Source organism: Stegostoma tigrinum, chromosome 13 (genome assembly GCF_030684315.1).
Source record: "Stegostoma tigrinum isolate sSteTig4 chromosome 13, sSteTig4.hap1, whole genome shotgun sequence".
Classification (NCBI taxonomy): Eukaryota; Metazoa; Chordata; class Chondrichthyes; order Orectolobiformes; family Stegostomatidae; genus Stegostoma; species Stegostoma tigrinum.
The window spans coordinates 24,994,526-25,021,040 of NC_081366.1; the positions used below are offsets into that span (position 1 = coordinate 24,994,526).

The window sequence follows — 26,515 nt, forward strand, 5'->3', positions numbered from 1 at the left end:
TTTGAAATGTAATGGTTTATATATTATAGCAAATCCATCTAAAGGTAAGTGAAGGGTGCTGCTGCAGATACAATGACTCAGAAGTTGACCAATAATTTAAGTTTATTACCATCAACTAGTTTAGTAGCAACTATAAGAGACTGAAATATATTCAATAACTTGTGATAAATTCTATAATCCAACAAAATATCTCATCTGTCACATCAGACCCTATACAATCTTTTCAGGAATTTAAAGTTGCAGTATTCTCCTTTTGACCAAACAAGGCAATTATGAAAAAAAGCGATGAATGATCATGTAATTACTGGTAATGCACACGGCTGAGCTTGATGGCTTCGTCTTTCTTGCTTTTCTTAGAAACATCTTTATATATTTTGTCTCCTTCTAAACCTGAGAGTCCTGGCAAAAGCATGACTTTTGGTACAAATGATAGACAAACAGTTAGAGTGAGAGCAATATGATCAGAAACAGCAAATTTCAAGTAAATTTGTTTGCGTTGAGAAAAGGTTTATTTAAGAATAAAAACAGTTCATACCAATTCTAAAGTGAAGCCTGAGCAGGTCAAAGAGGAATACCACAGCCTTAATGGGATTTATTGCATCTGGGTACATTATATCACTCACCATTAGACAAATGTATGAACATCATTTGATGCTTTAGCTGAGTACTTGCCATCAGTCCAACAGTAATTAGCAGCCTTCCAATATAGTAATTGTATTCAGCAAGGAAGACAAAATGATTTCAGAAAACAGGGGTTTCTGTCCTATTGTTTTGTTAAAAAAATCCAAGCTTTCTGAATAAATTTGAATTCACAAGATATTCTCTGTCCCTTACTATATCCCAAAATTACTATTTAAAGTAGTTGGAAAAAAATGATCAATGAGTGATAGAGATTGCAATTCAAAACTTCCAAATCAGCCAATCTTTATTACAACAAATAGAAACTATGATAGTCACTTTCTAAACCTTTAACACTCCAACATGCACCTACCAGGCTGTTTCAAATTGAATTTAGAAGTTTGGGATTTTTTGTAATTTGACAAAACCCCCTGGTTATCTGACTCTGCAAAGCTCTTTATAAAAGCTCAGTTAGGATACTTCAATTTGGTAAAGTGTATTTTACTCTATACATTATTTATCAATTCACATTTACATCTATAAATTGAGAACGAAGAAGTGATACAAAGCAGTTGTTGCATAGCAAAAAAAGCTGACTAATTTCATTAGATTATTCACAACAATGTGCAAAGACGCATGAAAATATAGGGAGTAACATTTAGATAAGCAGTGGTTCAAAATGACAGCATTCTTTTAAGTTGAGACTACAAATAAAAAGAAATTTTTGAAACAGACAACAAAAAACATATGAAGCATTTACAAGAAAGGTGAAGGAGCAGCCCCCACCCTCCCCCAAACAAAATAAAATTCTATACAGTTTTATCTACACAGGTTATTTAAAGTTATATTTCCACAGAAACTAGAAGCCCTTACATCTGAAGTATATTTTTTCTTACAGCAATATTGCTAAAATATAAGGCAGTTATGAAGATGAGGGATTTTGTCAGCTTGATTTTGTTAAGGTAACTGTTATACTTCGAAGTCCTCCTTCAACACTGCGCTTTTCAACTACATAGGTATATTGTTTGTAAATAAATATTTGGTAATATATTTACAAACTGAACTTAATTAAAGGGGAATTATGCATTACTAAATTGCACCAAACTTCTTAATTGTCATAAAAAGAAATGCCTTTACAACGACTGGTGCCTTTCAGTCTGACAGAGTCACTAGTATTTTAAGCTTTAGAATGAACTGTTCAAGAACTGCCTGCAAACATTTTAAGCTGATCTCGCATAACACGTCTATAAATTTTGCGCCATTGGCATTATCGATTCGGATTACTTGGAACGGCATTATCCCTCCTACAAAAAGTGGCACTGGAGTTAATCAAACCGATCTCTGCACAAAACTCTGTTACTCAGGCTGTCGCGAAGTTTGGTGCCAAAACTCAGGAATACCAATAAGTATAAAAAGCTTCTTTGGGTTATTTAGAAATGTTGTGTTAATTCATTAGAACATATTTTCCTTATCTTCCTTGAATTGAATGGAAGAGGTCAGAATTATTTCACAGTTTTATTTTCAAAAAGTCACTATAACGTATGTCAGTGCTGCTTATTTGTGCCATTTATTTTTCAATTGTTTTCATTGCTTGCTCTTTTTGACATAAGAAATTTTGCACAACACCACAGTTTTTTTTGGTTGACTGTACTCTCCAAAATGAATCACTCCAGTAACATTAATTGGATATTAAAGTAAGAGTAAATTTGTGGAAACAAATTCAGTAAGTTCTTTTCAGCTCAGGTTGATACATGGGGATCCAGCATTGATTTCTTTAAAAAAAACCCTTGCACGAACAATACCTTCAAGATTTGAACAGGATTTTGCCAATGAGGTTTGTGGATTGAACAGAGATGAAGATTGGAGCGCAGGATGTAATTTCACAGAGAACAAAGCAAAAAGAAAATGCTTCGGCACTATTTTTGAGGATGCATTTGAGTAATTGTATTGATTAATTGCTTATCAAATTTCGATAACAATTTCATAAAATTGAAATGTTGTGCAGCTCATAAAACTAATATATTAAAAAGCTAACTTATTGTCTGATATATGATTGTGTCCTACAGTGATTTCATTGAGAATGGAACTTCCCTCTGCACTGATCAAACACGAACTTAAATACATTTGTATTACTTAACATCTGTTGCAGTCCTCTCAGCATATTTATAAGAGAGGAAAAATGCAATTTGTAGAAAATAGAAGTTAAATCTTGGTAATACTTTGAAAAAGAAGAATATCACCTCAAAGTTTTCAGGCCTGGTATACTTTGTTAGAAGTTTGCAGTTATTTATCATTCAGATCACGTGATGAATATCTCAAATTTTAACTTCAGTTGTCCCTATTGATCAAATATGGATGGACCAATCCATATTAGAAAATATTGGAATTTTGTTTCTTAAATCTGATGGTTCTTGGAACATTGACCATAATGCACATGAAATTAGCTTGTAATTGAATGAAAATTGAAGCATTTCATCAGCATGTGGCTCATCCCCAGCAGTCTACATGTAACTTTACTGAGAGTCCAATGCATATCAATGCATGACAGATTTAGCCATATGGCTCCAAGTGATAACCCCTCAGATGAGTGCCAGAAGTTTGACAGAAACACATGATCAAAATGTCTCATTACTGTTGATGGCAGTGCAGAGAAAGTACACATGATGTGATATCTTGATTTTGATGGCGGGGGGGGTGGCTGTGGAGACATGTGGTTGAAATATGGATATGATGAAAAAAAAACAACAGAACATAAAAGAAAAATGATATCATATTTCATTTAGAACATCTCTACAACCTGCTCAGAACATTATCATTTCCTTCCTTTCCTCATCTACGTCCCTGGATTTCCCATTGAACTGGGATTTGTATTTTTTTTCAAATTTCATTGCTTTAATTAGTTCAAATTGTTGATATGAATTAGAGTAGGTAGGATTTACACATCAAAGTTGAACAAGAGGTCTATATAGTGCAATGTTGCCAACAGCAGTGAAAAGGGTTAAGTAAAGTCTTATCTTTTCTATTTAGAAAAGCCAGTTTTTTTTATTTTTGTGTTGGTGTCTAGCACCATTATGAATATCTCTGTTGTAAAACATTGCCAAACAAACAGTCACACGAGAAGGATTCAAGAAAGTCATTCTGTTTTCTTGGCAATACAAATAACTCTGATGGGCAAAACTGTAAGATTCTCTTCCCATAAAAAAATAAGAACAACCATACAAGCAAAATCTGGGGATGCTGTAAATCTGAAATTAAAGCAGAAAGTTCTGGAAATACCCAGCAAATTGAGCAGGATCAATGGAAACACAATACAGTTAATACTTTTAATACTTTTCATCAAATATGAGTCATATTTAACACAAAACATTAGTAACAGTTCCCCACAAATTCTGTCAGTAATGCCAGGTATTTTCAGCACTTTGTGCTTTAATGTAGTTACCACAAGCACTTTGTCACCTGAAAGTCATGAAAATCAGTTCATTCAGACATGAACAAGATGATATTTTGTGCAAGAAAACATTAATAAGCTTTGGCAGGAAGACCATTTAGAGTGCTGTGCTGTTATCTGTTATTCTGTTTTGTAGTTGAAACTAACGAGGGCAAAATAAACATGACATTAAAATAACATTAGTATATTTAATAATCGGTAATTGACAAAATAAGTCAATTTTGAGACCTCTTCGTTTCGTGAATTTCCAGTTTGCATGGTTTTTTTAATCCTTTCCAATGCAGGCATTGGTTTTGCTGTTATCTTCCCCGGATCAAAAAATGGAATGAACTAACTTCATTGATATCACTGAAACAGAAGTTAAAGATTTTCGCTATCACATCCATATATCACTTCAATCATAGGATATTTAAGATTTTCCAGGTTCTTATGTAATGCAAATCGAAATGCCCTTGTCATTTAAAGCAAGTATATATGTAGCTAATTTTACAGTTTTTGGAAGGAAGAGGGAGGAGATTTCACAAATTAATTTGAAAAGTGCACTTCACTTATTCAGGCAAGAAATTATTATGTATCGGTTGATACCACACACTCCTTATATTATGGTCATATTATTCAATAAGGAACTGTTTAGGTCACAAGCCTCATTGGCTATTTTAATATCTATTGCCACCTTAGAGCAAAGTTTGACGCATAAAAATTAACTGTATTCAAAACTATGTTTTATTCATGTACTCCACTAAATAGATAGTTCTTATAATTTGAAAGGAAATATAGCTAAGCCATATACAACCTACACAGTATAAATTTCTACATTTGAAAACTTTTCCCCCAAAAGATCCTGAAAGTAAACAAAAATAATCCATATAGTCTGCAGCCAACGATGATCATGTACTTTACCTAACTACAGAAACAAGCTTCTCACTGTTTCTGGTTAAGAGCCAGAAATGATTAAGACTATTTCACTATTATACATAAACCCTGCTGTGAGAATAGTTTAATCCAAATTTCTTCTATCATGGACATGCTGCTTAAGTTGCTGTAAAATGAGAATAGATAATCAGTAATAATTCTGTTCAGTCAGCTAGGATCTCAGAACAAGATTGGTCTTACCAACAATGTAATAATGCTTTACACACTTAGGCAGAGAGAGAACGTGAGAGTTTTCTTTCTAGTTGTCAGATAGTTATTAGGATTTTGTATCAGAAAGGACAAAAGAGAAAGAAAATATGCAATAAATTGAATGGGGAACTATAATCTGTTAGAAGTTTGATGTAATTTTCCAGCAAGTGAAATTATTTTGAAATCTAAGCTTTTTTTCTACGCTTCCTAGTCATGCTCGTCATCACCTTTGATAACTAACTCCCTATTCAAATAAGTAGCCCAATAAACCAAGTTGAAAATCCCAAACATTAATGGAAATGCTATTCTGGCCAGTCTGTCAATTTTACTGACACTGTTGAAAGTTTTCTTCGGTTCCGGAGGCTTTTGTTCTGGTTTGGGTTCTTTTGATTCGGCACCAGCGCTCTTTGCAATCGTTGCCAAGCCTGCATCCTTTGCAATGTTTGGTGCAAAGTTCGCTGATGTTGCTGTGTAGGTGTTGTTTTTCTTCAATAGAGCCTCTCGGTCCTTTTCCTTTCTCTGTGAAACAAAATTCAAAACATTTTTTTCCAAGAAATGGTTTTGAGGAAAACATGTATCAATGTTACCGTAAGCAAAAGCACTGCACATACAGAACTCAATTTTTCCTATATGTTCCACAGATTATGCAGTATTTTTTCCAATTGTCCTTAGTCACAGTCTTGTGGATAGAGAAAAGGTAATGAATATCAGTTTAACATCAGCCATACATTCATTTGCACTATCTTTCCATTTCTATTATCACTAGCATGTGGCACAGGGAGTAATCCAAATACTATTACCCTCAAAGGCCTACATCTTAACCTCCGACAACCTTGCAGGAAACTAGGGAAGTAATTGATGGGCCCCTTGCTGAGATATTTGTATTATCGATAGCCACAGGTGAGGTGCCAGAAGACTGGAGGTTGGCTAACATGGTGCCATTATTAAGAAAGGTGACAAGGAAAAGCCAGGGAACTATACATCTATACAGACATTAGTGGTGGACAAGTTGTAGGAGGGAATTATGAGTGGCAGGATTTACATGTGTTTGGAAAGGGACAAACCAATTAGGGATAGTGAACATGGCTTTGTACATGGGAAATCATGTCTTACTGAGTTTTCTGAACAAGTGACAAAGAGGATTAATGAAGGCAGAGTGATGGACATTGTCTATATGGACTTCAGTAAGTCATTTAACAAGATTCCGCATGGTGGACTAGTTCACAAATTTATAACATATGGGATACAGAGAAATCTGGGCTTTTGGATACAAAGTTGGCTCGAAAGTAGGAGCCAGAGGGCGGTGGTGGAGAATTACTTTTCAGACTGGAGGCCTGTGACCACTAATATGCTGCAAGGATTGGAACTGGGCCCACTGCTTTTTGTAACTTATATAAATGATTTGGATGTGAATATAGGAGGTAACATTTGTAAGTTTGCAGATGACATCAAAATTGGACGTGTAGTGGACAGCAAAGGTGGTTACCTCAGAGTGCAAAGGGACCTCGGTCTGATGGGCTGATGGGCCAAGGACTGGCAGATGGAGTTTAATCTAGATAAATGTGAGGTGCTGCATTTTGGTCAGGTAAATCATGACAAAACTCATAACTTAATGGGAACAACAGAAGAACGAGGAGCCGGAGTAAGCCATCCAGCTCTTTGAGCATGCTCTGCCATTCAATAAGATCATGGCTAATCTTTTCATGGCCTCAGCTCAACTTACTCACCATAAAGCTTGATTTCTTTACTGTTCAAAAAATTGTCCATCTTAGCTTTAAAAGCATTCAATGAGTAAGCCTTAACTGCTTCATTGGGCAGAGAATTCCAAAGATTCATAACCCTTTGGGTGAAGTTAGTCTTCAATTCAGTCGTAAATGTGCTTCTCCCAATTTTGAGGCCATGCCCTGTTTTATAGTTTCACCTGTCAGTTGAAACATCCTTCCTGCTTGTCTCTTAATATTCCCTTCATAATCTTGCAAGTTTCTATAAGATGCTCCATGACTTGGTGTGTGTTGCCGAACGAAGAGACCTTTGTGTGCAGGTTCATCATTCCTTGAAAGTGGAGTCGCAGGGAGATAGGATAGCAAAGAAGCCATTTTGTATGCTTGACTTTATTGGTCAGTGCATTGAGTATAGGAATTGGGAGGTCGTGTAGCATTCAATAAAACATTAGTACAGCCACTTTTGGAATACTGTGTTTTATTCTAGTCTCCCTTCCATAGGAAAGATGTCATTAAACTTGAAAGCGTTCAGAAAAGACTTACAAAGATGTTGCCAGGGCTGGAAGGCTTGAGTTATAGGGTGAGGCTGAATAGTCTGGGGCTATTTTTCCTGGAATTTTGAAGGCTAAGGGATAACCTTATGTAAGTTTACAAAATCATGAAGGGCATGGCTAGGGTGAACAGTCAAGGTCTTCTTCCCAGCGTAGGAAAGTCCAAAACCAAGGGAGGCATACGTTAAAGGTGAGAGGGGAAGGATTTGAAAGGGACCTGAGGGGCAACATTTTCATGTAGAGGGTGGTGCATCTATGGAATGAACTACCAAAGGAAGTGGTGGAGGCTGGTACAACTACAACATTTAAAAGGCAACTGAATAGGTATATGAATGGGAAGGCTTCAGAGAGATGTGGGCCAAATGCTGGCAAATGGGAGTAGATTAATTTAGGATATCTGTTTAGCATGGACAAGATGGACCGAAGGGTCTGTTTTCGTGCTGTACATCTCTGTGACTCTAAGTGTATCTCAAATAATTAATTCAGGCATTAGATCATTTAAGTGGTGTGTACGAGAAGCAGAACCATTATGGATATAGGAAATGTGTCAAAATCATTTCAACATCAAGGACAAACATTCTCGAAATTCTTGATTTATAGAATCATCTTAAGAATAAAATCATTTTTAGGTATCAGAAAAAGGCATTGAGATAAAACAGGGTTAAATTTATATTTAATGATCTGCAGAGTTGTGACCTGGTGTGAGTGGTCGACAGAATTTTGAATTTTCAACAGCTAACATGTGTGAAGTGCAGGGAAATGCAGTTCTCACCAATTAATGGCCCATTAAGCTCATTAAGGAGTTGTTAAGAACTCTGTACATGTTGCACAGAATTGGGAACCACAGTTACGATTGGGTAAAAATATTTAATAGTTCAGCAAAACGTCTTGGATGTCATACTGTATGCCTTTGTTTCAAAGCCCTCAAAGACTCCGGCTCAATATGATATATGTTACAGTCTCTGCTTTGTCAGCCATGACCCACATGGTCAATTACATTTTGGAACTGGCTCCATCAGATCTACATAATGTTGGACAGCAACATCCAAGTGTTATAATCCATCTTTGATTTAGAAACTCCCACTCTCTCCCATATTTCCTTCTCCTGTCTGATAATATCCCTTGTACATAATTATCACATGTACTTATTAGGGACTTCATGAATTATAACATCATCAGACTTTCTCCCTCGGCACCCAGACAGAAGCCTACTCTAGAACAATGAATTCAAACTTCATAATTGCATTTGACCTTCTCAATATTTCTCCATCACTTGTCTATCTATTGAAATTGCATTATTTGTGCTTCTTCTGGCCGTGAATCCGAATTGACCTTCGTTGTTTTCCACGACTGTTCTGAATCTCTAATTCATGCCTCTCTCCTATTACCAAGATGGATGTCTGGAGTAGCAAGAAAGGACAAGTTCAGCACGTCGGGGGTCAGTGAAGACAATGGAGACCTCAAAGGACATAGCTAAAATAAGACTGAACTGGTATGTTGTAGGAGTCTGCTTCCTCAATACATTTTGCAATTCTGAATGTCTCTTTGATTGCTTTCATGCTCATGGAATTCTCTCTCTTGTCATGAAACTCTTGAGAAAACATGTTCAGGATCTGGACCATGTACGCACTGAATGCAGGTCCATACTTCTAATGATATTGCCTCTGATCTTGCTGCTTTTTTCATTTTACATTCCTTTCAGTGTTCTGATTCCTTCCAGATCGATATCACCAAATATTCTTTGATTTGCACCTACTTATTCCATCTTTGTGTCAGGTTTCCTTAATTCATAAAAAGGGCTAAGTATTGGCTCCACTTCTCTCTGATTTTATCCCCTTTGACAAAGATCAGTTGACGTGCATCCTTGATTGCACATGCATTTCACACACATTTTGCTAATCTAGCTCTATTAGCTGCTGTACTGAAGACAAATTTTTGCTTTGTTCCAAATCAGACTTACGCATACTTCTTCCATGATCAGGGATCCTTTTCTAACAATCACTTTCATTGCATCCCTTTTTCCCTGGTCACACTGATGTTTACCTTCTTGAACCCTAGCGTGTTCACTTCAGCACTTTCTTCTTTTATTTGACTGCACTTTCTGTATTTTCATTCCAACATCAACTTTTTTTTGTTATTCCTCTCCCAAACAACTTTTCACACACTTCCTCACAAGCTTTCCCATTCAACTCTCCACTGAATTCCATTGGTGTTCTACCTTTCTGTTGTCGCTTCTATTTCTCTTAGCATTTTCTCCAAGTGCTCTCCAAACTTCTTTACTTTGTAATTAATACTGCCACCAGCATTCTATGTTGGGTTGTAAGTGTCTCAGTTGTAAATATTATGCAGCTCTTTGCTTTAATTGCATGGTCTTTTCTAACCAATGTGCAATTCAGCAATTTTGATCTACCAACAATGGAGCCAATTATCAACTTCAGAGGCACAAAATTGCTAGTAGTAAATTGACTGTCCAACAATATGTCCACCCAAATTTCTACTGAAATCACTGAATGATAATCCCTTCTCAAGTTTCTCCAGCACAGTATTGACACTTTCTTGATCAAATATAAAGCATTGTCCAGATAGACCTGTCCTCAAAAACCAGGACAAATTCATGTCAGGCAATTTACCACTGCATCAGCCTACTCTCAGTCATCCACAAAATGATGGAAGATGACAATGATATCAAGTGGCGTTTATCACTAGCCTATAGACTAACGTTTAGTTTAGGCAGTTGAAGTTCATTTGGCTGCAGCAACTACTACGATCTTGGTCCGATGATGGAAAAAAAAGCAAGACCTAAGAGGTGAGTTGAAAGTTTTTGCCGATGCTATGAAAACAAACCAAGGGTGGCACCGAGGAAGTTTAGTAAAGCTAATGTCAATAAATATTGACGTAAGATGAATATGTTGTTGGAGGTCAATTAATGTTACCATGAAAGCAGATTAAAGAATATTTTTTTCCGTCACTCCCAAAGCCTCTTTTCTACCTCCAAAACTTGTCAGAAGAGTGCAGAAATATGACAGGTCAATATTACTATTTATGAGATGCACTGTAACAAATTGGAAAAGTTTCTACAGTTTCAAAACCTAGAAATAGGTGTATGGAAATGCCACCACCTTATGTTACCAAAAACCACCGTTGAACATTTTCACCAAATGAACCACACTAGTTCAAGAAGTATCGCTTTTTTAATCACAATTAGGGATGTGCAATATATAGTGCCAGCAATATCCACATTGCCTGAATAAACAAAAGAAATAATTAATAATTGCAAACGAAAATAAGATGGGTTATATAAACACCCATGGGCAAAGTAAAAATTACCCATCTGAATGAATTGGGTGCCTGTTTGTGAGTGCTACTTGTAACATCATAAATAGTTTTCTTTGTTTGTGTAACCAGAGTCTCCAGTGGGATCTTTTTGTATGAAGCTAATCAATAGATAACATAACCGTGAAGTTGTAGTGTCAAAATAGTTAGGAAGTTGATCACACAATTGCTTAGTCAGAATCTGATTCAGTACATTGTTATAATATGTCAAATGGCTGCATTGAGAGAACATAAAAACTCCCTGACAAGTACATAGTGTCTACCCACTTAAAAACATCAGTCATCCTTTTCTAACTATACATATCTTTTTGTATGATCAAATGACAGAATACAAACTATTAGACGATTTAAAAGGGTACGAACAAAATTTTTACATTTTTCTTAGGGAGAAGGAGCAAATGTTTTGTGAGGTTTCACTCAAGGTATTACCAGATACGCCAGGAGTTGACAAAATTCTACAGCAAGTATTAACAAGTACCTGTCCCACATATTTTTCCTTCTGTGGCAATCACACCTAACCACAACTGTAAAAGCAAACATAAAACTCAGGACATGCTGTTCTGCAGCCAACTGCTAGAAATCATGCCAGAGCAAATCAAATTAATTTAGCCTGGATTTTTTTCCCCTCTCCCCATCAGTTTTGCTTATGAGATTTCTTTGGGTGATCTAGCTCGGATCAATAAATTGTCAAATGTGGTAATTTCAAAAATATATCCACTTTTAACTATGCCATGACTCACTACATCAATGTAGCACTCAATTTAATCTTTCTATCCCTATTATGTTCATTTTCTTTCCAAGTAGAATACAAAATCCCTTTTAATCTCAGTCATGTTAAAATAAAAAGTTCCATTAATTCAATGACATTGCACAATATATACGGAAAGGTCGTCAGAGTATTTAATTTTTTTCCAGCATTCAAGTCTCATTTCAGCACCCAGCCTGAACTTTTAACTTCTCTGCTGCATGAAAAAAATTCTCACCATAATGCTTGGTCATCATTCACCGTACAAGAAAGCATCTCAAGAGTTTGGTTCATATTAATTAAATAAAAATACAAAAGCTCATTTTACCTTTTCAGGAACTAAGCTTTTTCCATCCCAAGCCCAACTCCTCTTTGTGAAGTAGTTCACTGTGGCAAATTCAATAAGTGCTGAAAACACGAAAGCATAGCAAACGGCGATGAACCAATCCATAGCAGTTGCATATGCAACTTTGGGGAGTGAGTTCCTGGCACTGATGCTCAGTGTTGTCATAGTCAATACGGTTGTGACCCCTGAATAAGACACAAGAAAAACCTGGAATAATTTATTATAATATCTATAACTTTGCTTCCTTTAACACCCAATAAAAATAAACAAACCTGATCTTTTAATAATGTAAGACAATTGTGATCACTGCAGATTGAATCTTGTAATTTAGCTACAAGCACATACGGTTGGGAAATTAGCACCCAGCCTTGCTGCCAGTTTTCATACAAATGATCATTACTTTAGTAATGTACAAAAATGTATTTCCAAACAGCCATATGATTAGTGATAAATAGGTCTGTGGAATAATTTTTTTTATATGCGACTAATTCATATTGTACCATGGGAGTTAAACTCCTGTCAGTGATCATTTTAGCGCACAACTGCCATGTTTTCTCCCGACATCAAATTTTAATTTTATCAACATGAAAAAAAAGTTATTCATTATTCTATATACGGAAATATTACTAGTATACTAATTATTTTAGGTATACCTTGATATTAAATCTATATGTCATTGTAATGATGCAGAGGAGGTTAATCTAACTTGAACTGCACTGAACAATATTGGTCTGGATCTTCTAAAGAATGGCAATCATTAATGGATTGATGGTCTGCTTGAAATGTTCTCTAAGACTACACTGCTCCACATTTCTTTGTCTTCCCGACCCAGGTCCTCCATAAATGTGGAGTGCAGCATCCACGGTGAGCTCTAATGGGTCACAGTAGAGCCAGCAGAAGACAGGCCACATCCCCTTTCTATGACATTAGTCGTGATAAAGTAAGTTTAAATGTCAATGAGAATAAGTGAAAGGGTGTATGAGTGAATGGTTTAAATGACAGGGTAGGTAGGTGGATATGTTAAGTCAATGAGGTAAGTTGATAGGATGCCAGGTTATGTCAGAAGGATGACGCAGGAAAACCAAGGTATTATAAGTCTATTAACCAATCACCTTTTTGAAAATTGTTATAAGCATAATTAAAGATGAGGTGACTGAATACCTTCATAATTTCCAGTTGATGAGAACTAACACGGTTCTGTAAACAGTAGATCATAAGCTGATGAAGCTGAATAAGTTTGTGGAAGAGGTGATTAAACTACTGCATAAGGTAAATCTTTGGATGAAACGGCAGAAAACCTGTAAGTTGAAGTTTATATAGTTGAAGGAGAAGTGTTGACCCAGTTAGAAGTTATTTAAGCAAGAGCTGACAGAGTGGAGTTAATTATCTGATATTCCAATAGGGGACATACAATTGGTGGTGTTCCACAAGGATGTTGGGACCCCAACAATTTGCATACAGTGAAATAATGACAGGTCAAATTCAGATAAACCAAAACTCCAGTTAGTTCAAAACCATCATCCAGCCATGGCAGCAAATCCAAGTGAAGCCATAATACCAACATTATAAATCAGGATTAGTTGAACTTGTGAAAGCTTGACATATGACCAATCAGAGCAGAATTAGAGGACAAAAGAGCGTGAAATCATAGATCTCTGCAAATCATCAACTGACATTAGGATTTTTCTGTGAAGGGATGTTCAAAGACCGTGAGCGTGGCTAAAGCTGTGAGAAAGTTAGAAGTGTTGTCAATTGGTGAGAAGGCAAAGTTGATATGGCAAGTGGAAAGCCAATAAGTGAAAGGAAAAGTGGATGCAGCAAAGGAGTGGGACATTCTACTATTACACCTGTCAACCTTTCATTCTGAAACACAAGGTCATCATTTTTGAACAATTTTGGCAGATGGGCATTCTCTTCAGCGAGCAAGGTATGAACAGCTGCCTATCCCAACTTTTAATAGACTCTACTAACATGGTTCAAAGCAACCCATGCAGAGAATGCATCTATCTTAAGTCCATTCCTACAAGAAAGGGTGGCCAGTCTGACAAAGTGCAACCACAAGGAATTCACTCGTGTTAATGGCTGATTCGACCAATTCAAGACAACATATGACTTCACCTTCTGTAATAGTAAGCTGTGAGGGTGTGGTAGGCACAGCAGCAATGACAGATGCTTGATTCCAAAATGGTTAGCTAGATCCTGAAGGGAACAAGTGACATTGCAATTATGAATGAAACTGGACTGTTTTAGCATCTTTTGCTAAAACTCTTTTATGATTAGAGATGAAACATGTAATGATGGGAATCAAAGTAAGGAACATGTAACTGCCACAGTCTGTGCCAACATAGATTGCACTGAAAAGCTGCTGCAGCTTATGAGGAAAATCCAAGAAGCCACTATGCGTCTTTGTGAATGTGAAGACCCTAGTCAAGCAGAATGAGGCTTAAAAACCCATGTGGATGCCCTTCAGTATTTGTGAGGCATGTATCAGGAAAGTGGACAAAAATATCAAAGTAAGTTTAATTATCTTCAGTACAGACAACTGTCCACATGGCCTGACATTCCTGGGCTCAACAATATCAAAGTCTTGTCTCCCAACACCATAACCAACCACCAACCAAATGGATTTGGGCTGATTAGGAACCTGAAAAGTAACTGCCAATGGCAGCTGATGTCTCAAGTAATTGAAACCAATAGTAAGAAACAGGATTACAATACAAATGTTTGCGAGGCTATGTTCATGAGAAAGCTACAATTGCCAACTGCTTCTGCTACACCTAGCTCAAATGGGCTAAAATTGCATAAGATGGCGAGGACAAGAGTGAGGCCAAGCAACTCATCGACAAGGCTCTTTTCACTCACTTGCAGGAGGCAGGCATAGAAGTTCCAGCAAAGACAAACATGCAAACTTACATTGAGGTGGTTTACATAAGAGAACTGACAGATAAGGCAACTGTAGGTATAACTGCACTATCTTCAGTCATGGAGATGAATCATCCTGACAAGCCCAATGAGTGCCAACCCACTGAATCACAGGTTACACAAGTTGGAGCTGGAGGAACACAGACAGCAGAGGAGTAGGAAAGTTGACATTTCAGGTCAGGACCCTTCCTTGGAACTTCATTGTTTCACTTATTTGACAACATAGTGAATAGAATCATACTTGTCCAAAGACTGCACACCGTGCAGAAAGGTTTACTGAGTTTTTCTGCAGCTAATTCCTGACATTTTCCAATTCTGCAAGGGCAGGCAACTGATTGTCATGGAGGGAGTGTAAAATTAATATCATACATTTACTGTTTTACTGTGTTTTCATTTGCTTTTTATTTTGACATAGAGTCCAATTGTAGGTAAATCACATTATATGGGGGTCTCCTTTTCCAACTTGAAGCGATATTTAACACAAATTTTTGAGCAGATACCCCAGATATATCCCGGCTTTCCCTGATCAATCCATCGGGATTTGATTGTATTTGAGCAAACTAGAAAGCCACATATCCTAATTATCTGGTAACACAAAGAGATGGAAGCATAAAATTATAAAGAGATATTGATAGATTAAATGAGTTTGCAAAACTGTGAATTTCAATGCAGGCACATGTGTGATATTCCAGGATCAATAAAAGGATAGAACAGGATGTTATGTGTGCACCTTGCCTTTAAGAGAATTCACCTTTAAGGACTTTGTGTGCTGTGTGTATATAACATTGTAACAGTTCCAGACAGTCAACTTTGGGTTTATAAGCTGTGCACACACAGGCATCAAACAGTTTGCTGTAACACCTGTTTCAGAACTTATAATGTGTTTTATTTTGTTTTTAAATAAATCAATTCATGGAGTTAATTAATCCCTAATGGTGATTGATCATTAAGCCATTATCATTAATGCAACATGCTCAAAAGTAGTGGGAAACATCAAAATGATGAGGTCTATCATGCTTGATCAGTCAACAAGAAAGCTAATCTACAGCTAAAGTTAATCAACAACCAAACTAATTTATGGCTACTTGGACAATTAAATTAAACCACATTAAGGAGTGCTCTTGTGGTGAAATGGCAGTGTCCTTTATCTCTAAGCCAGGAGGCCTGAATTCACTTCCCTCTACTCCACAGGTGTGAAATTATTGTTAAATCAAGCTAAAGTGCATGAGACTGCTGTCAATATTTTTGTTGTGACTAACATATTTTGATGGTAAGCAGGCAGGTTCAAAGGCCAGTTTAACTCAATTGAAAAAGGCAAGTAATGAGGCTCTGTGTTTGAACAATAGCTGGCAAAGGTCAAAAGCATATTGTTTATATGTCCCACACCATTCACCAGTTTAAACTAAAAAGGAGCAAGCCCCTAATTGAATTTAAAATGCTTAAAAAACATTAAAGCTACGTTTTCTAGATTCTGCTATGTCTAACACAGAAAAAAGAGAGCTGCTAATATTTGTTTCGCAAAGATTGGGGGAGCTACAAATAGTGAGGAAGATTGCTAGAGGATACAGCAGGATCTAGATAGCCTGGAGACTCAGGAAGAGAAATGGCAGATGGAATTTAATCTGCACAATTGTTAGGTGATTGATTTTTAGAAGGTCTAATACAGGAGGGAAGTGTACAGTAAATGCAGAACACATAAAAGGATCTAGGTGTATAGGTCCACAGTTCCCTGAAAGCGGCAACACAAGAAGCCAAATGGCATGCTTGCCTTCATTGGTCAGGGCACAGAGTATTAAGATCGGCAAGTCATATTGTAGTTGTATGGAACTTTAGTTAGGCCACATTTGGAACATTGTGTAAAGTTGTGGCTGCCACACTACCAGAAGAATGTAGAGGCTTTGGAAACGGTACAGAAAAGGTTTAACAGGATGTTGCTTGGTTTGAAGAGTATTAGCTAAGAAGAGAGACTAGAAAACTTGATTTGTTTTCACTTGAACAACAGAAGCTGAAGGCAACCTGTTGGAAGGTAACAAAATTATGACAGACATGGATAGATTGGATTATGGGAGTCTTTTTCCCAGCGTAGAAATGTCAATTACTAAGAGACAAAGATTTAAAATGGCAGAAGTTTAAAGATGTGACAGGCAGGTTTCTTTGACACAGACAGTTGTAAGTGCCTGGAGTGCATGGTAGATAAGATAGTAAAAGCAGATGCAAAAGCAATATTTAAGAGGCATATTGACAGATACGTGAATAGGCAGGGAATAGAAGGGAACAGACTGCATGGAGGCAAGGGCATTTTTAGTTTAAAAAGGTGTCATGTGTCAGCACAGCCTTGTTGGGCCAAAGGGCCTTTTCCTGTGCTGTCCTGTTCTTTGTTCTAATAAGGAACAGAGGTTTACACAAATTTAATACATCAAGATTAACAGCCAAAGATCTAAAAGCAATCCCCAAAACCTATACGTACATTCAAAAAGCAATTCAGAGTGAGACAAAATTTTCATATTTGTGCACTACAATTCATATAATTTAAATGTAAGTCTAGAGCACCCACAGATCAATTTGTAAGCAAATAGAGAGAAACTGACTCATTGTGATTTTTCAGATGAGGAAGTAGAAAACAGAATTGCTGTGTCAGTGATCACACACACCCCCATGAAAGCTTTCCAGAAAGGTTTGCTGACAAACTGATCATTTCTGGTATAGAAAAGATAACAAAGGATGGATGTAAGTGCAAAGCAATCCTTGGAGGTCACTGAAGTTGAAGGTCCTAAGTGCAGGCTCACTAATTAACACAATGAATAGAATACCTTAGCATAGCAAGGCATGTGGAAGGTATGGCCTTCACCATTCATGCTGAACAACACGTTCCTGTGAGTCTTCCATACTAGGGTGAACTCAAGTAGCTAGCTTCTAGTTTTGAATCTAATGTCTAATCTAATATTGTCTAACATCACTCACACTGTTCTAGCTGTGCTGAGTGATGTGCAAGTCCATGACAAGTTTTCCAAGGTCCTGAAGCCCTAACATAATGCCCATCCAGATGCATTTTTTTCCCCATTATAACCTTTGATATTTATGTAAGTTCTCAAATGAGTTATTCAGTTTACTTCTTTTTTACTACATTCACATCTTTATCTCTCCTTTGCTTCAACAGGTAGATCAAGAAAGTCTATAGCCAGATATAGCAACACTGGAAGTAAAGTTGGTTAACCTTCATGTTCTCTGCTGGCTTCTGATATATCAGATATTCTTACAAAAGTAACGTGTTGACTAACTGCATGAATGTTTGGAAAGTGGAATTATTTTCATCTCTTCATCTGTAACATCTGGATCAAGTATGAGAAGACTGATATTGATGGTCCATTGGTTGTTGCTGTCTATATTAGAAGTATGCTCCCTTAAACACTGACATATTCGCCAAGGTTCTGTTCAAAAACATGAATGTGCATGTTGAGTTGGGAACAATTTGATTTGTTGCTTTGTATGCTCCTCAGACTGTAGCACGTTTGGAGAAGTGGCCTCTTTAGCTGCAAACAGTGCATTGTTGTTGGCCGACTGGACAGTTTTGCATTCACTGATGTGGGGTTTTGAAGCCACACTAGAAACAAAATACTGTAGAACACATTCTTTCTTTAAGACCTGCACGTTGATCATCACAGATGGTATATTGTTCAGATGAAGGATCTGTCTCTTCTGGACAGATGGTTTATTCCGCTTTTAGCAGTCAACACATTCTATAGAACGTTCTGCATTAAATAGAACTTTTGCTGTATAAGGCTCCCTGAATAATTTTTTTAGAGTTTGTTTCATGGGATATGGGCCAGCATTTGCCTATCCCTAATTGGTCTTTGATCTGAGTAACTTGCTAGGGTCATTTTAGAGGGCAGTTAAGGGTCAACCACATTTCCTGTGGGCCTGGAATCATGTCTAGGCTAGACCAAGATGCCAGACCTTCTACCTCAGAGGACATTAATGAAGTAGATGGATTCCATGTAATTTTCAATTCCAGATTTTTATAAAATCAAATATCATCATCTGCCATCACTGAGGGATTTGACCAGAACACTAGTTTGCAGTTCTGAATTACTAGCCCACCAACAATACCACTATGCCACTGCCTCCCCAAGAGACTGCTCATTTAAGAGTTAGATCCTCTTTAGATTGAAGAAATTCAGTAGCTGATTTACGTAAAGGACCAGCTGCAAACCTGTCACATATGAACACTTGTGAATTTTAAAATGCCTGGTTCAGATTGTACACACAGACCATTAACAATACTAGCTGCACACTATCTTGAGAATTAATATCTGCAATTGAAGTGTCATCTCGAACTGTGATCTTCAGGTTCTGAAGAAGAATCTTTGGGCTTGAAATACTAACCCTATTTCTTTCTTCACAGATGCAGCCAAAAAGTGGAGTTCCTCCAGCATTTTCTGTTACATTTATTTGACTGTTCTGAATTTGATTTGGTGTCCAATTCAAAAGCTATTTAAAATATCAGAAATTCTGCCTTCCCCCTCTGAGAATTCATTGATCTACCCAGTAGATCTGAAAGCTTATATTTTCTGGTTGGAACATTGGTACCAGAGAATTTTGTTGCTTTGCTTAATTGCTGAGAGAGACTTTTGCAGCTGTTGATTATTTTATTTTTTTGAAAGAATGTTACTAAGGTTTTGATCTCCTTACACTGCACTCATTTCACTGTTTTGCAGTATTCTCCATGTTTAACATTGTTGCTGTTGCAAAGATTCTTGCTGTACTGAAACTGAAAGCTACTGAAGTCCCTGCTCTTTTATGTTTTCTTCACAGAGATGCATGTATTCATTTTTCATGATGGTGGAAGCATGTTCAAAGAATTTATGGGCATAAACTGAGGCTGTGTCGGAGAGCTGTGATTCAGTCCATTTTGACTGTATCAGAGATGACCACTGTGATGTAATTTGAGGTGACTTTCTATGCATTTGAGGAGTTTTTATACCAACATCAACATCCCATAGGCAGCGTTTTGCTTTTTCTTTACCTATGTTTTTGTATTTTAATGAATTAAATCAATACAACTTCTTCATTATTGAATAAAGCTTTGAATTTACCATTTCTACCATTGAAATAACAAAGATTCACTAACATTATTGTTTGGGTATTTCAAATTCCAAATAAAACTCATTCCTTTTTTCCTTTTCCAATTGATTTTTCTTTATGCCTGGGCCTGAAGAATTAACACAACTTGCTGTTGTTGACATTTTCACTGAGTAGATTGTCCAGAAATTTGTTAACTGACCATTGAAGCCTTAACTGTGCTCTCAAGCCTAATTTTGTTATTCCTTCCCTTAAAGGGGTAAAATGTGCTTTGGGTGTTCACCATCCGCCTCTCGAGATTAAATGTGCTCCAGCTGTTTCTCTGGATGACTGTTGTATTTAAATGATGTTGCCTTCATGGCAGCTATTCAGCTCTGTGGCTTTTCTGGTTGCTAGCTGGTCTTAAAATTTTTCCAACTATTTCTTGCAAATAAAGTACTTTTTATTTCATTTTTTCTCCAGACATTCTCAGATCTCTTAGTGATCTTTACTGCTGGCACAATTTTCTAGCAGTGAACCCCAAAGTCGTGAGCATCTTTTGGGATTTGATGCCACCCTACAAGTTTGGGTTCCGAACAGACTGATTGAGGAGAAGGCAAATTCAAGATCTATCTTCAGGCGAAGTGTTCATATATGAAATAGTTAATACTTAATATAGCTATACATGGTAATTACTGATGTACCAGGTAATAATTTTAGGTAAGGAATAATCAACCTTCTTCATGTGTTCATGGGCAGGTGCCCAAAGAACAAAGAAACCTACAGCACAGGAACAGGCCCTTCGGCCCGCCATGCCTACGCTGATCGAGATCCTCTGTCTAACCTGTCATCAACTTTCTAAGGGTCTGTGTCCATTTGCTCCCCGCCCATCCATGTACCTGTCCAGATATATCTTAAAAGACGCTAATGTGTCTGCGTCTACCACCTCTGCTGGCAACGCGTTCCAGGCAGCCACCACCCTCTGCGTAAAGAACTTTCCACGCATATCTCCCTTAAACGTTCCTCCTCTCACTTTGAACTCATGACCCCTCCTAATTGAGTCCCCCATTTGCCCGTTTGAGGTTTCCACACTAAAGTGCTGTGGAGTGCCCAATCTCCCGTGTGGAGTATAATCTAAGGAGCTCTAACTCAACCCACACTGTGGTATTTATATTTAAAAGAGACGTGTAATTCTATGACAGGTGGAGTTACACAGTGCGCTAAACAAGGTGTTGCAAATCATTCATGTGACAGTCCTTTCAGAAGTAAATGCTTGCTATGATGCTGCAGTGAAAGAGTACCAGCAAGACAAGAATGAAAAGAAACATTCACAGAAGCAGCAAGTGTAAGCAGTCCAGGCTTAAAAAAATAGCATTGAAAGAAACTGAAGAGGCTAGGCAGTTATTACAGTAGCTATGATTAATTGTTAAGTTTCAATCTGTAGTTGACATATTTTTGTTTACCTTGAAGTAGTATGGGGCATAAGGGATGGGCATATTAAGATTGGAGATCTATTATGATCTTGTAGATCTATTATGATCTTGTAGATTGTCCAAAGAGACTTTAAAGGTTGATTGGTATTACCACGTACCTAGCTACCAATGTTACTACATAACTGGCTTTACAGAAAATACTCCACTTTGGATAATATTGATACAAAATACTTTGATTATACTTGCTTTCAATAATATTATTAGACATAAAATTCCACTCTATTCAAAAATCTGAATGAGGAAGCTGCTGGGCCATTCAATGAGATTAGAGCAGATCTGATTACTCCACATTCTTGCCTATCTACAATAACATTCAGCCATTATATTTAAATGTTCTGTCACAGGATGTGGGTGTCACTGGAAAGGCCAACATTTGTTGCCAATCCTTACTTGTCCTAGAACTAAGTGACTTGCAGGGCATTTCAGAGGGTTTTTTAAAGCATTGCTATGGGTCTTGAGCCATATGTAGGCTAGACCAGGTAAGGATGCCAGATTTCTATGCCTAAAGATCATTCATGAACAAGACAGGTTTTTACAATAATCAATGATAGTTTCAGAGTCATCATTACTGAGAGTAGCCTTCAATTCCAAAGCTCATTAATTTAATTTACATCTGACCTACAGCCACAAACCCACATCGCCACAGTGTTAGCCTGGGTGTGTGAATTACTAGTCCAGTGAGATTGCCACTATACCATTATGTTCCACTATTAAGGATCTATCTACTATTGCCTTGGAAAGCTTCCTTGAAAAGACTTTACTTATTTACATCTTTCAAGGAAGAGAGTTCCAAAAACTCATGACCTTTTGTGAGAAGAAATTCCACAAATCTGACATATCCCTTATTTTTAAGCAGTGACCTCTCGTTCTGGAATCTTCCACAAGTGGAAACACGATTTTTATATGGGCAATGTATAGACACCCCAGGATCTTACATGTTTCAATTAAATAATCTCTCGCTTTTCTAAACTCCCATAGATACAAGCTTAGTCTGTCCATAAGCTATTCAGAAGACAACCCATCCATTCAGGTATTTGAGTAGCAAACTTTCTCTGAATTGCTTCCAGTGTCTTAAATAAAGATACCAATATTTTACACAATACTCTACATGTAATTTCACTATTTCCCTGTACAGCTAATGCATAACCTCCCTAATTCAATTCCCCTTGCAAAATAAGGATAGCATTCTATTTTCTAATTACTTGCTACATCTACATGCTAACCTTCTTTAATTCATGTAATAGAGCACCCTGCATCTTAAAGTTCTGCAGTCTTTCAATATTTAAATAAAACGGTTCTTTATTTTATTGCCAAAATGGATAATTTCAGTTATTTTTCACTAGATTGTATTTTCAAGATATTTGTTCACTCACTTCACCTATCTACATCTCTTTCTAGCATCCTTATTTCCTCATCGCAATATATCTTCTAACCTGTTTTTGTGTCATCAGCAAACTTAGCAGCCATACCCACTGTCCCTTCATCTAAGTCATTTATATGAACTGCAAAACATTATAGTCCCAACACTGACCCCATGACATACTATTCATTAAATGTTGCCAACCAGATAATTATCTGTTTACCCATTCACTCTGTTCCCTTTCAGCTAGCCCATGCCTCCACATGGAGAACACTCATTTTCTGCAAAAAGCTTTGATATGGCTCCTCACTAAATGCCTTTAAATGCTGAAGCTCCATTAAAAACAGTGCTGTCGATGTCCTTTCACCCTAATGCTACAGTGGTTCATGACAGCAGCTCACTTTTACATTCTCAAGGGCAATCAAGGGATAGGCAATAAATGCTGGCCTAGCCAAAAATGACCACAGCATGCGAAAGAAACTTTTTAAAAAAAAGCACACCACCAGTTCCTATTTATCGACAGCACATTACTTCTTCAAAGAACTCCAATAGTTTTAGTTAAACAGGGATGGATTTTTCCCTTTCTTGCTGTGACTTCAGCAATGGTGAGAAAGATGGAAAAATACAGAAAAGAAACAATTTTCGACACAATAACATTTTTTGTGATTTTTCCTCTTAAGCCCGGTGTCCTCATGGTCTTGCCAAAGGCTTCACCTGTATGTATGTGCAACTCATTAATATCACAATTTGTCTTATTTATGCACCACTTCACACTCTGCATACTTGAGAAACAAAGTAGCTCAAATTCCTAATGTGTAGATCAGAGCAGGTACCCTTTTGCAGCAGCTCACGAAATGCCTGTGCTGACAATCAAGTAACTGGTTCTTCACAACAATGTCACTGCACGCTCCTTAGCAATCACATTGCTTAACTTTATATTCATCAAAGTTCACTACATCAATATCATTGCTCTTGGATCAACTTGCACACCACTTCAGCCATCAATATTTTATTTTGGAGTTGAGGAACACATATGACTTGCAAGGTCACTGCGTGCAGGGACACATGTGCAACTCATGCATTGACACAGAGGGCACCTTGTAGCTCTTAAATTGCTTTCTTTGCACTCACTCATCTTGTGCTTACTTGGAGGGTGCCAACCTTGTAAACTTATTATTGCTTTCTTAACACACATTCACTGGCTTCAGCACTGACTTACAGGCTGTTAGTATCTGTGGCTTCCATTGTCTTTTAGTATAGAAAAAAGGGCTGGCAACTTGTTATACTGAGATACTTAGAACAATCAAGGAGCTGGGTATGTTATTGTGGGGCTCTGCAGGCTCACCTCTCTCTGGATGAAGAAATTCCTCCTCATTCTCCGTCCCAAATAGGCTACTGTGTATCCATAGACTGTGATTTCTCGTTGTGGGCACCACAGTTAGGAGGAACAACCTTCCTTCTTTTTACCCTATCTAGACCTGTTTGAGTTTTATAGGATTTTCTGAGATCCTCAGTCATTCTTCTAAACTCCAGTGAACATGGTCTTAACTGATTCAGTCTCTCTTAGAATATCAGTTTGGCCATCCTGGGAATCAGCCTGGTAAACCTTCACTACACTCCCTCCACAGCTGAGGTCATCTATTATGATAATTAATTAATTAAGCAAATAAGTGACGGAAACGTCCCTCCACCTTTGAATAGCTTCCTGTCCTTCCTTAATGCCCTGCACCTTTCAATATTCAGGATCCAGTGTATGACATTCTGAAGCCATCTCTGTTATGGTTATTAGATCTTACATATTATTTCCATTTGCATTCTCAATTCATTCGTTTTGTTTTGAGTGTTACGTACATTCAGGTACAAATCTTTCTGCTGCATCCTCTTATTACTTTTCTAACATCTTACCTTATCTGTTAGACTTTATGCTCTTTATCCCTTCCTGTCACAATCTGTTTTTCATTTTCCATATTAACCACTTTCTCTCTGGCCCGGTCTCTACTCTTTGATTTATCACATCTTTCTATATTTGATTCTTTGCCTCCTGTATTTAGCGTAATTTCCTGTCTCCGTCCCTAGTTTTTATACCTGTCTCAACATTTGTCAGGTCGAGACCATCCTAACATCGCTCATTTCCCAGTACTGGTGGTATTGCCCAAAAAGTTGACACCACTTCTACCATACCAGTCATTCAGCCATGTATTCATTTCTCAAATCATAATTTCTCTGTGAAATATTGCCTAGGGCCCAGGTAATAGTCCAGAAACTATTATTTTGAGATTCTGTTTCTTGATACGGTGCCTGGCTTTTCATACTGACAATGTAGTATCGTTCTATGTCATTGGTAACTACATGGATTACAATGATGGATCTTCCCCTCCTACTGTAAGGTCCTCTTCAACCCTGAGCAGATCTCCTGAAGCCTGGCATTGGGCAAGCAACACAAGACTTCTAAACTCTTGCTCTTTGCTGCAGAGGCCTGTATCAATCCATCTGACTATGCTGCCACCTAATATTGCTTCATTTCTTTCCATTCTCTCCACTAGAATGGTTACCTACATCATGACAGGTAGTTTGTAACCTCAAACCTGTTGGACAATTTCAAAGGTTACTTCTCCCTTAGACCGTGAGTTTCCTCACCTCCTACATTCGCAGGCACACCTCCTTTCTATGGCAAGTGACCAAATCAACAGCCTGTCCAAAGGCTGCCTCTTGGTATGAAATATCCATGCAACTTTTCCCCTTCTCGATATGTTACAGCATCTGTGATTTAGCCTCCAGCTCATAAATTCTGAACCAAAGCTGTGACAGTTGCAAACATTGACTTTAGGCACATTTGTTTGGAATACACTTGCATCTGGGAGCTTCCGCATGCTACAGCCATGACACACCACCTGTCCTGGCATCCTTTGTGTGTTTTAAATAATTACTGAATTATTTTATTCTGTCATCTTTTTTCTCTTCTTTATGCATTTTATTAATCCTACCATTAGTTTCTGTACTATTTTAATGCATAGGAATGGAAAAGACTTTAAGCACTTAGCAACTACTCTTAAAGCAGCAAGTTTTGTACCTTGTAATAGGGTAAGAACCAATTTCTAGAGGCTGAAAAAAGTGAAAAAGCAAAGCAAAGTAGGGTCTCCTTCCTTTTTTCAGTGAATACCCTTAGTTACCCATCTGCTGGCACTCAATTTCAGATTGTGCTTCAGGACCCCATAATCAAACTACAGTTTTAAATTTAAATTGATTTGGATAATCTCCTCTTCAAAACGTAGTAGTACTTCATAAATGGTTTAACTAAACCTAAATGAATGAAATATTTCTCAGCATCTCTAGGTTATCTGGACATAAAGTACAAACAGATGTAGAGTCCTGTGCAGTGTTTTTGTTTTCATATTATAGACATGCCACAAATTTAATTCATTAATAATATTTAAAGTTTAGTCAGAGGTTGTCTAAACTAAATGCAAACTTTTCAGCATCCAAGTATTTTATCCATGTACAAAGGATGTACATTTGGCAGTGACTTGGATGCTCATTGAAGCATGAATTGTTATGCTAAAGTAGGTCATGATTCTAAGGTAAGTTAATCTATTTGCAGGAATCATTTACTAGGTTTTCATGAATAATGGAAAGTCTTATCCACTAGCTGCTCATAATAGATATCTGTGGATGCACGGTTCGTAATTCAACTTTGAAAGGCAGTAAACCAAAGGCAACAAACCCATAATCAGACAACTGCTAGGCCTGTGCCCCTGTCAGCAATATAAATTCACGAAATTCATCTTGTGGTTTTTAATT

The 26,515-nt window shown here is 37.3% G+C and overlaps 1 protein-coding gene across 8 annotated transcripts in view; it reads right to left on the reverse strand.

Annotated features, from left to right (window-relative positions):
• Nucleotides 1-84: 84 nt before the first annotated feature.
• LOC125458203 (gamma-aminobutyric acid receptor subunit alpha-1-like) overlaps nucleotides 85-26,515 on the reverse strand; it is a 52,738-nt gene continuing 26,307 nt past the window's right edge. For 7 of the 8 annotated variants that reach the window (XM_048543224.2, XM_048543222.2, XM_048543220.2 and 4 more), the window contains 2 exons: nucleotides 11,867-12,069; nucleotides 85-5,707 (listed from right to left, as the gene is read on the reverse strand). In XM_048543224.2, coding sequence (XP_048399181.1) covers nucleotides 5,396-5,707; nucleotides 11,867-12,069 — 515 coding nt within the window. In that variant the 3' untranslated portion in view covers nucleotides 85-5,395. Of the gene's footprint in view, nucleotides 5,708-11,866; nucleotides 12,092-26,515 lie in introns of all 8 variants that reach the window. The other variant, XR_007248792.1, reaches the window with a different exon arrangement.